The sequence below is a fragment of the Doryrhamphus excisus genome, chromosome 3, assembly GCF_030265055.1.
Source record: "Doryrhamphus excisus isolate RoL2022-K1 chromosome 3, RoL_Dexc_1.0, whole genome shotgun sequence".
Classification (NCBI taxonomy): Eukaryota; Metazoa; Chordata; class Actinopteri; order Syngnathiformes; family Syngnathidae; genus Doryrhamphus; species Doryrhamphus excisus.
Window position 1 is genome coordinate 24,661,361 of NC_080468.1, and position 12,504 is coordinate 24,673,864.

Below are 12,504 nucleotides of genomic sequence, written 5' to 3' on the forward strand. Positions count from 1 at the left end.
ATCGTGACCACGAATGCTCTTATCATCTGTGTCCTTGTTGCTTATCTTGCATTTGTGTCTGGCATTGGCTGGGTCGCTGGCACTGAGACTGTTTGTGTGACTCAGATTATGCGCCTTGACCTTCGTGCAGTCAGCTGTTGCAGCCTCTGACTATGAAATGGGACATTCCAGCAGTCTTTCTTCATCTGACTGAATTTATCAGACTCTTTATGACTTTCATTCTTCAGTGTCTGCTATGTCTTGTGGCCTAATTGAATTTCCAGCGTGTTTGTGGACTTTAGAAGCTCAAGGGACACACTTCCTTGCCCCACATTGCAACAGATTGTCTAATATTCATGTGGAGATTTTAGGAACTTTAGGCTCACTAGGTGTGTTCAAAAAGCCAGCATCAGCCAGCATTCTCTTGTGTTCCCTGGGTCTTGCAATAAAATAAAAAAAACAAGAAAAGGCCCAGAGACATTATGGAGCCTCCTTGGACGTGCCTGAATGCAAACTACACAAAAGTCTTTTTATACCCTTAAGTTGTGTCATCAAGGCACCCAGAGGGCAACGAGCATGCACGTTCAACAAGTCTGGAATTCACTGGCGCTTTTAAGCCCTCAAGAAACTGCAGCAGCAGTCAGAAAATTCTAGAACTCGAACTGACCTTCTGTAAACAGCTTTTCCATTGAACAGCTTAAATGGAAGGAAGAGATGGTTCATGTTTGTGCTTGTATATTTCCCACATACTGTATACACAGCGGCGGCACGGTGGTCGAGTGGTTAGCACGCAGACCTCACAGCTAGGAGAACAGGGTTCAATTCCACCCTCGGCCATCTCTTTGTGGAGTTTGCATGTTCTCCCTGTGCATGCGTGGGTTTTCTCCGGGTACTCCGGTTTCCTCCCACATTCCAAAAACATGCTAGGTTAATTGGCGACTCCAAATTGTCCATAGGTATGAATGGTTGTTTGTCTATATGTGCCCTGTGATTGGCTGGCGACCAGTCCAAGGTGTACCCTGCCTCTCGCCCAAAGACAGTTGAAGTTCGGTACACTTCCTCTGTTCTGGTATGATTAGAAAAATAGAATGACACACTTCAGGTCCAACACATTTGATAATAAAAATAAATAGCAATGCTCTAAATAATCACGGTTGCACGGTGAACGAGTGGTGAGCACGCAGGCCACACAGCTAGGAGACCCGGTTTCGTATTGGATTCTGTGTGGAGTTTGCATGTTCTCACCGTGTGTGGGTTTTCTCCCACATTCCAAAAACATGCTAGGTTAATTTGCGACTCCAAATTGTCCATAGGTATGAATGTGAGTGTGAATGGTTGTTTGTCTATATGTGCCCTGTGATTGGTGATCAGTCCAGGGTGACAGCGATCACTTTACAGAGTCAAAATAATCAGAAAGACTGAAAATACACAAAGTTATTACTGTTAAATAACAGGAATAGAGTTCTGTCTCGATTTATGATTTGTCATCCAGTAATGTTACGGACCGGTGTCACCTGTGCTGGTGTCTTCGCAGGCGCAGCGTCCCATTCATCAGGCCTCACTCCTGGCACCTGGCGAAGCTGTCCGAGCTGCCCTTACCGCCCCCTCCACCTCCACCCCCGTCTCCGCCGCCCAGCATCCTTCCACCCGCTGATTCCCCCCCACTCCCGCCGCCTCCCCCTCCTCCACCTGCCATGCAGCTCCATCCTGGCGCTTACACACTAGCCTGGCACACAAGTGACCACAGGTGAGTCCTTCGAATCTCATGTATCTTTCAGACAGTTAATATATTCTATGGAGTACGGCTTACCGTGTTGGGAATTTTTGTCCCCCTCATAGCCAACAATTACCAGGAAACGGGTGACATCATTGTGTTTTAATGTCAGCACCACCCACGCAGGAAGCCCCTTGTACTATTTTTAACCCTCTATGCAAACACTCCAGCGGTGATAGCCAATCACCTCTCCCCCGGTGAGCTGTTCTTTGTCTGAGGAACCATGTTGACAGTTCTCAAATATTTTTTTTCATTGTGGTAAATGATTAATACATTTATCATGTGGCTTTCTTTGGGTTCAATTCTTACACTGCGGCCTCTGCTGCTGTGATAATTTCATTATAAATATGTGCCACAAACCTCATGTTTTAAGTGACCGTGTCAGAAACATCATTGGGGTGCTTGCACAACCTAGACAGCGGTTGTGGTGAATCACAACCGCATTGCTGGAATTTAACAAGCCATCATGTTCAAATACAGGTCCAGTCTGTTGGACAAAGTGATACAATTTTTGTCGCTTCTGCTAGGTTTTTCACACCACTCTATTATTATGGCAAAAGAAGAACTTCTGTAGTCATATTTGTGTTATGATCTCAGTTAAACTGTGGATCCTTTAGAGGAAACGGGAACTTCAGTGTTTGTATTGTGACTCACAATAAGATAAATAGCCCTTATGTCTTTGTTCTTTATCAATGCTTTACTGTTCTTCGTCTGATAGGAATCAATGATATCATGCACCTCTTTCAGACTGAATTGGGATAATGATGGCAATATGTGTGTGGGAATGTGCACAATGGCATGTAACTCCTGACAAAGAAAGGAAGACATCCAGTAAACTGTACTTGTGTGGGACCTTTTGTACACTCTTTCGTTTGTGTGTGTGTGTGTGTGTTTGTGTTGGTAGGCCAAAAAGAAATCCGCTCCATCTGAACACACACACACACACACCTTATTTCGTGCTGATTCTGCCTGCGTCAACTGTCTCTCTGATGTTCTACGCCACGCCTCATTGGGCAGGAGTTACTGTCATATCCTGTCCAGCTCCTGTCTCATTTCCTCTCTTCCTCCTGTTCTCATCCAGGTCAAATCTATACAGCAGCCCTTGCTTTCTCATTCATCGCTCACTTCCCCTCACAGACAATTTTCTCACGCAGGACTATCATGAGTTACCCAATAGAAATGTCATAAAAGCAGCGGTGACCTATGAAATTTGGATAGATTTTGTGGAAACTCTTGGATTTCTCACATCCATGCATGTATTAGCAAGCCACAACCTTATGACTTTTGGCATATTCTCAGGCTGTTAACCTCAAGTGGAAATCGTAAGATGATAGTATTACGGCCAGAATGCAGGGGGTTGACGTCTGAGATGTTTTGGCTTTGCCGCTTGCTCTGTTGTGCGACCACAAGGTTCACCACATGTAAATCCACACTGAATTCGCCATGGTTCTTGGTAAGTACTTATTTTTGATATTTTAGGGTTAATGTTAGGGAAATTGATCATTTATATAGATGGAAACTTTACTGATCACCAAGAGACACAAATAATAATGTTCAAAAGAAGATACTGTTGCTGTAATAAAATTATTTTGAAAAGGAAGAAAGAAAAAAATGACAGAGGATATGGGGAATCAGGTGAGGACTTAAGAGAACTGGACTTCAGGCAGTGGAAGTTGATGAGGAGGAATTCCATATCACCCTGCAGTGCTCTTTTAAAAACACCCACATGACGACTGTGGCGTTCTAAGGAGGGATTTAAAGCAGATTCTCCAGTGGTCTCTTATTAGAAGATTTATTTTTGTTTCTTGGGAAAACGTTTTGAGAATGGATACTACTTGTATGAAATCTTCACAAATGGAGGAGGAGTTTGGGTATCAATACTTGATGGTAAAAAGCGTAGACTTCCATCTGGAAGAATAGATCCTTTTATCTTTTATATTTGGATGGTAGTACGTTTGGACATGTTATAAAATACCAAATTGCATCCCTTTCTCAATCTCCTTGCAGTGACTTGCCCATGCAGTGGGGTCAGCTGTCCAGGCCGTACTCATCCACCGACCGTAGCAGTTCCCTGGGCTCCATGGAGAGCTTGGATACGCCCACACCCGTCACACAGCCTTACTCTGACTCCCTCAGTTCGCCTGTTGACCCAGCACTCTTCAACAACAAGAGAGACTCCGCCTACAGCTCCTTCTCTGCTAGCTCAAACACCTCCGACTACGCTACAGTGCTGCTCCGACCTGGTGAAGTGTGCTCCATGGACAACTTGCTTCAAAGCTTGGGGCCGTCTTGTCCTGGCTTTGCCAGTGGGGATCGCGGAACGCTAGTTAGTACATCCCGTGAGGCCTCGGATGTGGAACAGCTGATTGGACTGAAGTCCATGTCACTGACCAGGCCGAGGCTCAGGCCTGTAGAAATCAAAGAGAGGCCCTCCTCCTGTTCTTATGAGGAGGAGATGAGGGCAGGAGACTGTGATATAAATGGTGAAAGTGGAATAGAAGGAGAAGTGACTCCCACTCAGCCTCCACATAGAAAGGACAGTTTCAAAACAAGCAGGAGTTGCTCTAATGTGTCAAACAAACGCTGTGCTTCAGCTCCTATTGAAATGTGCAGTGTTCCTTGTTTCTATAAGGATGATATGTCTTCTGCAAATAGTGAACCGGGAACTCATAATGGTTTCCTTCAAGTCCAAGACGGCAATACTGGACATTTAGGATCCTGCTATAGCCAAAATGAACAACTTGGTTTTAATACGAGTGCTCAAAAGGACTACAGTGACGAAACAGAGCACCTCTCAGACCTGGGTGGGTTATCTGTGGTTGCTTCAGACCCCTCAGTGGATGCTCAGGGGCATATTCGTGTCATACCCTCTCAGACCAAGCATCCTTTTGCTGGTCAGCATCAGCAAAATGACTCTAATAATGTCCCGCAACTTCAGTTTTTGCAGTGTCACAGTGACAACTCACTAGAAACTTCTAGTCAGTTAGATCCCTCATGTAGCACCAAGTCGTCCCCTTTACCACCGGGCTTAATGGAGAACCAAGAACCCTCAAACAATCTTTCTTTGGAACCACCAAACAAATGGGACGGAAACCACTGCTCAACGCCTGGATCTGTGTTCTTGGAGGAGGGCGTGGAGGAAGAAACGAGAATACAAAGCAACTCCCTCCCTCTGATTCAGCATCACCAATCCTGGAGCCGCTCTGTGAGTGTACCCGAGGAACCAACAGGGACATCAGTGCAGGGTATCCTGGTTTCTGACCAAATACTCGGAAGAGATTTTCAGCCTCTTAGTGCTGCTGTCAGTGTTGATACCTTAATGGAAGAGCAAACGGCAGGCGAGAGCAGAAGTGGAGAAAAATCTGAGGACAATACCTCTATCAAGGCCACCATGAAGAAGTCATCCAGGAACCATCGTCGAAACCGCCGCCATAGTGAACGCTTTGCAACCAACCTTCGAAATGAGATCCAGAGGAAGAAAGCTCAACTGCAGAGTAGCCGCGGCCCAGGAGGGTTACTCTCTACTGGTGAAACTGTCCAGGAAGAGGAGGGTGCAGACCTCCACTTGGAGCCTGAAGAAGCAGAAAGTAGAACCAAAGTTGTGTTTGCCCCAACTGTTAGTGCAGCGGAGACAGCAGTAGATGAGAAATCAAACTCTTCATGTCGGATAACCTGTGGTGATCCGCCTGCTCAACCTCCACCCACAACTACAGCCATTCAGATTGTGGACCCAGGAGTGCCTAATTTTGGTGTTGGCATTCGAGTTGTGGAGGAGCCAGCTCCTGCCGGCAAAGCTCGCCGCTGGCGTTGGACTCCTGAGCATAAACTCCAACCAGAACCAGAACCAAGCAAACTGTATGGAGTTGTTGGAGAGAGCATGTTAGGGGTGACCCAATCAAAACATGGGGTCTGTGCCTTTACCTCCTCTTCCACCCACTCAGGTGGTCGCTCCTCTTCCTGCTCTCGGATGGAGGAGTCTGACATCCTTCCATTTGCAGACAGAAGGAAGTTTTTCGAGGAGACGAGCAAGTGCGTTGCAGCATCAACAGTATCTAGTCTGTTGGGTCGCACACAGAGAAAGTCCCAGGAGGTGGAGCATGTTCAGTACAGACACCAAAGGAGATACTCCTACCAAGGGGGGCTACAGCAAGAAAAACTAAACCCAATGGAAGCCAGGAGGCCATCAGTGTGTACCAGCCAGGAGAGACAGCGGGAGAAGGAGAGGGACCAAATGAAGGAATGGGAGGGAAGAGCCAGAGTACAAGAGAGGGATGAAATGTTGCAAGAAATAGAGATGCAGCAGGAGAAGGAAAGACAGGAGAGGGAATTTGAAATGGAACGAGAGAGGCTCAGGGAGAAGGACAGAGAGGAGAGGGTGAGACGGTGGGAAATCGAACGTGAAATTGAGCTTGAGTTAGAAAGGGCAAAGGAGAAGGAATATCTTAAAAAAGAAAGTGAAGAAGAGCTGCAGCGACCAAAAAATGCTTTTTTCATCAGTTCTTGCACCAGAGAAAGAAATCAGGACTTTCATGACCAGAACGTGCATCCCAAGCATTGCGGCACAAGTCTCCTCCAGCGATCTGCATTCTACCCAGTTAACCAACCTTCACAGGCATCTTTGGACACAAGGAGTTACACCCCGACACAAGTAAGTCTCACTTCTTTGAGTTCACTCCATTGAGTTAATGCAGTTCGTCAAGTCACCTTTTGATGGGAGCCTGATAACATGTAATCTGCATAATAAACAGCTTCATAGGTTTCATAGACAAAGAAGTGAAATGTCAACTGATGAGTAAAATATCAATCAGTTGATTGGATGCACACTGTCCAGATCAGTGCTTTCCTCTTAAAGGGGAACTATACTTATTTTGGAATTTTGCCTGTCACACAATCCTTATGTGAAACATGGCCACATGTAAACATGCATTGTAGCGTGAGAAAACGTTCGTCTTTGGAAATACTGTACCTATTTTGACGCTAGAGCCCTCAGAAAAAAACTAAAAAACAGCTAACATGAAAAACTCTTTTTATCTCACGGACTAACAACGCGTCGCTAATTGCTAGACTTTGCGTCATTCACAGATTTTGCTAATAAAGACTCAACAAGATGCTCGTTTGCATGTTTTACCTGAGGATTGGAGCACACGTGTTGTGTTTGAACACAGAGCCATCCCAATGAGAGCGGACATCATAAGTGTTGTCGCTGTATCTATGCTGGTCTTATTGACAGAACGAACATTAGTACATATGTGTATCAGTGCTCATAGAAAAGAGGTTTCGATAGTGTTTTAAATCATCAATGCGGCAAGATACTGCAACTATGACATGTTATCATCAGTGTACGTGTTAATGCATGATCACAGTATGGATATCAAACCATGCAACGCTGTTAGAGGTTTTTTTTTAGAGGGCTTCACAGTCGAATCCCAATGGCAGCATTGTAAGCTAGGTCTTATTAACTCATTTTCTCATGTTATAATGCACAGAAAAGGGAAAGAAACATGTGTTCATGTTTCAGGATTGTGAATGATGGGCAAAATTTCCCAAAAAGTGCAGTTCCCCTTTAATGACAAGAGATGACCCATATTGTGGGATGTGTAGAAATGTGGAAATTTTTCAACTCGAATTTTGGATGGCTCAAAACACCGGCTCCCTGTGACATCACAGTGAGTTGGACTTCCTTATATGTGACGTACAAGCTGAGTGGGACCAATCACAGTGGTGTGGGCGTGCCCCAAGGCAGGCCATTGGTGGAATAAATAAATAAAAACAGACCGTTTTGAAAATGCAAGAAATACAGTACGGTTTATTGCATGTAGCTGCTCTATAGGAGTCCCCAACTCAATACAAAGGGCCGAAAATGAGCATCATAAGTCCCCTTTAACAATTACAGAAGATATATTTACCAAGCATCGGAGTCATTCTATGACTTGGCCATGTTGTAATGTGTGCAGTCATGCTGTGCCCTGGACAAACTCTTCCAATCGTGCCAAAGCAGTGGAAGTGTACCGAAATTCCGTGCAGATTAGCGGTGTGAAGTGGGCCCAAACACACTACGATTTAGTACGCCCCTTAAGCATTTCTTGAAATGGTCTGAAACAAAAATAAATTCCGTCCCGAGTGCTGCTTTCTCAGTACAAACCGCTGTCTTCAAATGTCATCATTTTGAAACAAAGACATTGCAGCTGCGTGGTATTAGACAGTGCTATTTCCCCTGAAATGAACTGACCAGCACCAGAGAGGGTCTGAGCCTGTCCAAGTGGCTTGTGGTTGATCTGTCGGTTTGAAGTTACGTCTTGTATCCTGCAAGCGGTAAGAATCTGAATGTGTTTTGATTGAAAACTCTGCGGATCATTGAAATACTTTTAACATGGTGGTGGTTTTGGTCTCTCTTTTTTTTTTTTTTTTACCACAAACCGATGATTGAGGGCTCTTGTAGGGGAAGGGAAAGGGGGATTCGTCCTTATTTGAACTCTTGATAGTACTTCCTGGGAACCTTTTCAACCAAATTATGACGCTAACATTGTATACCTTATATCACCATTGACATTGTCAAAAGGGAACGCCCATTTCCCTTTGCCGGGAACACTTCTCACCAGCTGGATTCTTTGTGGTGTAATTACTTTGAAATGTTCTACTCAGGCGCAGTATCCTGCCTGGCAACAGGAAACAAGCAAGCTGAACAGGAAGTACAGCTTGACGGAGAGGTGAGACACTTCCTTTTCATATAAACAAATAGTATGTAATTTGTGGCCTCCATTGTCCACCATATGTCTGATTCTGTTTTTCTGATGGAGAGAGAGGGAGGTCAAAGCATCTTTTGGGTCATCTTTGTCTTGATTGTTCCTAAGTGAGTCCCTGGAGACTTTGGGGTGGGGAGATTTGGCAGAAAATCCTGCTCAGTCATGCTTGGCTGTCGTCTGGCCGTAATGAGGTTTAAGTGGACAAAAGCAATCATCCGTGCTTAAAATATGGCTCTAATGATATGTGGCTGTGCGGGGGATTCCTGTTTGTTAGCATTCACGCCACATGGGCAGATACAACTACAGTGACCTCAACCAAAAACCTGCTATTCAGTATGCAAAGCCCTGCAAATTCATATTTTTGATTACATGTTTTTTTTTCTCTCCGAAAAGTAGGCTGTTTTTTCCTCAGAGAACACCTGAATTGGTCATAATTTATAAATGTGTGACAATACAGGTAAAATGTACAGCATACATGTGTGTATCACTATTAAAAAGGTCCACAATTTTGACATGTTTGTCACTTCATGTGTTTTTTTTGTGAAGCAGTGAGATTTCGCACTTTGTTCTGCTGTCCATGAATGCACCATAGTTGTTGTGAAACGCTAAATTATTTGTCCACATCCCAGGGACTACACCAGCTGGAGACGAGAACAACACAGAGAGGCTCCCCACCAGGGATCATGGACCCCCAGACGGTTGGACAGTTGCAATGGACACAATGTGGCCCCCCTGCCAGCGCCTCTCTCTGTCAGGGGACGCGCCATGTCCGAAAACGATATCTGCTTCCCCAACAGTCAGCACTGGATGCCGTCGCATACCTCTGCTGTCAATCAGACACTGACTGACGTCAAAGAACGAACAGCTGACGTCCGGGGGGAGGTGGTACACAGCGCACAGTTGACCCACAGGAAGAAAAACCCACCTCCGAGACCACCGCCCCCCAAGTGGGAGCAGTTCCACCGCAGGCATGCGTCCCAACACATGGTGTTCTGCTCTTCTTCTACTGCGCCTCCACAACATACCTCCACAGAGCATCTGAATGCTGAACCGTGCCGACAGAGGTCATACAGCCTCCCCCCGCAGAGACAGGAAGTGGCAGAGAACTGCCCGCGCTGTAGTTGCAACCAACCTCGGCCCCCAGAACCCGCCTTTTCGCACATCCCATCCAGTTGCCAACAGTTCCCAGAGCCCTCCATTGCCCAGTTCAGTCCCATGTTTTCCAGGCGGGCCTTCAGGCCTGTGGCTCCACCCACCAGGGAGCGGGAGGGGAACTTAGCTGCCATGTACTTCCAACAGCCCGAAAGGGTGACAACGCCCCCTCAAGCACCTGGGAGCCTGTGCCTCAACAGTCTATTTGAGGCAGACACCAGTCGTAGTGATCTTCACAAGCCGCCACCGGGCCAGAGACCTGGCACTGTGTGGGATAGAACGCCCTCTCCCAGAATTCATAGCAATAATGCACTTCCACCTGTCTTGGAAGATGGATGCCTTGGTGGTGTGTTGGCTTCTGGGCCCTTCTCTGTGCTGGACTACAAGCAGCAGCAGCAGCAGCAGCAAAGTCTTGACCTGCCAAGGCCCCCAGAAACTGGAACCGAATCGGAGATGACCCTAAGCCCCAGCCCCGCGCACAGCATGGAAGCAGAACTGGATGTCCCCTTGGAAACAGACATCGACGACTTCCAGGAGGATGATAGACTTCCTGTGGAGGATGACCTGTTAACCAGCGAGCTTCCTTGTTTTGCGCTGCCCGTCAACGTCTTGGAGACAGATATCGACACTTTGCCGGACCCACAATCCGCGTCAGAGTGTGGAACCAGAAGAGATGAGAGCGGCTCTGTGGAGGAAGAGCTGGAGAGCTGCAGGGAGGGACTGAGCCTGGAGGAACTCTTCCTCCACAATAGCAAGGGGGAGACAGGCACGGAGAGCTGGAGGGGAACATTTCAGAGTGTGGAGCACAACACTGACAGCTTGGATAGGTAATGTGTGTGTGTGTGTGTGTGGGTGGGGTGTGTGTGTGTGTGTGTGACCATGGCAAGGTTCTTTCCACAAAGAGATCACCCACATCATCTCATACTAGCTTGTGAACAAGAACTATTTTGGTGTTTTCGTCAGGCGGTCCGGCACGAGCTCCAGCTGTTCGTCCTATTACAGCACATCAGCTGCCAAGGCTCAGCTCCTGTCCCAGATGAAGGACTTCAGTGATAACAAGGAGCATGAAGAGGATGACGAGCTCACCTACAAGGTGAACGCATCTTCTGCATGTCTTCCTGTCTTCTGTTTTGTTCCCTTGATTCACCTGAATGTGTTTGCCATGCGCAGAGACAGTTGATGGAGAGCCTACGCAAGAAGCTGGGGGTCCTGAGAGAAGCCCAGCGTGGACTTCAGGATGACATCCGTGCCAATGCGCAGCTGGGCGAGGAGGTGGAGAGCATGGCGGTGGCGGCGTGCAAGCCCAACGAGGTGGACAAGTTCCGCATGTTCATCGGTGACCTGGACAAGGTGGTCAGCCTGCTGCTATCGCTGTCGGCCCGCTTACTCAGGGTGGAGACCACACTGGACACGCTGGACCCAGATACCGATGAGGACGAGAGGGTGAGGAAGAAGGACAAGAAGCTCACTCAAAAACTGATTGTATAAAACATATTGAAGCTCTTCTTCTTCATTGGCTGCTGTGTAGCTCCCCCTGCTGGAGAAGAAGCGCCAGCTCATGAGGCAGCTCTCAGAGGCTCAGGATCTGAAGGACCACGTCGACCGCAGGGAGCAGGCTGTCAGCAGGGTTCTGGCACGCTGTCTCTCCCCGGACCAGCACAGAGACTATAGGTACCATATAATATCAAAATATTTTCAAAAAAACTGCATACATTTTACACATTTTTGTCTCCTTTAGCCACTTTGTGAAGATGAAGGCCGCCCTGCTGGTGGAGCAGAGACAGCTGGAGGACAAGATCCGGCTGGGAGAAGAGCAGCTGAGGGGTCTAAGGGAGAGTCTAGGGCTGGGCCTTGGTCTGGGAATGGGAATGTCAATGGGTTATGGACAGTTCTGACTATTTATTCCTTTTTAAAGCACAAATGTAAGTAGCATTCAAAAGTGCATGCAAAGACCCTGAGGTTCTTGGACCAAAACTAAACTGCACCAACATCTTAAAAACACTCGGGTTGCCATGCACACAATCGACTATGACAAAGGAGCGTGCTCAGAACTTCAAGTATATTCACGACTTTAAGAACACTTGCCATGATGTGCCTGCTAGATGTACTGTAAGACACTACACTTGTGTGGATCTCACGACCAAAGAGGTGTGTTTTTTTTTTTTTTTTTTGGTGCTTCACATTTAGAAGTTTTCTTCAGTATTATTTTTGGTTTTGTTGCTGGCTGACACCCTGCAATTGTCTATAACATCATATTTTGTTTGTATTTTGAAGCTATTTACTGTGTGGAGTTTGATACTCTGGTCACATACATGTACAGAAAACTCTTTTGTGTATAGTGTACACATCATGTATATAGAGGATTTCAATAGATTGGAATGGCTTGTATGGAATGCTTCGAAAAAGTAAGTGTATATTTTGACCTTTTTTCCAATTTTGTAACTGCACGAGTTCACAATTTAGAGAAGCAAGTTTGGTCAGGACGGAATTGAGCAATTAAGCAATCAAGGCAGGCAAGTTTGTGTCCTTTGTGTTTGTTATCCAGCCTTCATCATCCATTAAACTTTTACAAAGCGCCCGCTGTCCTCCTCTGCCTCCACCTCCTGGTGATTTGTGATCTGGGCCAAAGTCCCCCGAAGCTTTAAGCACCAGCACTGACCCTTGGACAAGGGCGGTTTTAGTTTCAGTAAATCAAGTTTAGGAAGGGTTTTATTGGATGTATTTTGTGGAACGAATATGCACTAAGCCAAGATTTGCAATCAAACTTGTTCATTTTGGCCTTTTGAAATGTTTTTTCTGTTTAATTGTCATTCATCACATTTCTTTGTAAATAGCATTACAAAATTCCTACTTTCT

At 46.3% G+C, this 12,504-nt stretch overlaps 1 protein-coding gene across 1 annotated transcript in view; it reads left to right on the forward strand.

Annotated features, from left to right (window-relative positions):
- The window catches only part of shroom4 (shroom family member 4), a 29,657-nt gene extending 17,263 nt beyond the window's left edge, over positions 1-12,394 (forward strand). The window contains exons 3-10 of the mRNA XM_058068282.1: positions 1,514-1,726; positions 3,761-6,401; positions 8,396-8,460; positions 9,126-10,475; positions 10,612-10,741; positions 10,819-11,091; positions 11,177-11,319; positions 11,387-12,394. Coding sequence (XP_057924265.1) covers positions 1,514-1,726; positions 3,761-6,401; positions 8,396-8,460; positions 9,126-10,475; positions 10,612-10,741; positions 10,819-11,091; positions 11,177-11,319; positions 11,387-11,543 — 4,972 coding nt within the window. The 3' untranslated portion in view covers positions 11,544-12,394. The remainder of the gene's footprint in view (positions 1-1,513; positions 1,727-3,760; positions 6,402-8,395; positions 8,461-9,125; positions 10,476-10,611; positions 10,742-10,818; positions 11,092-11,176; positions 11,320-11,386) is intronic.
- The last annotated feature ends 110 nt before the right edge of the window (positions 12,395-12,504 follow it).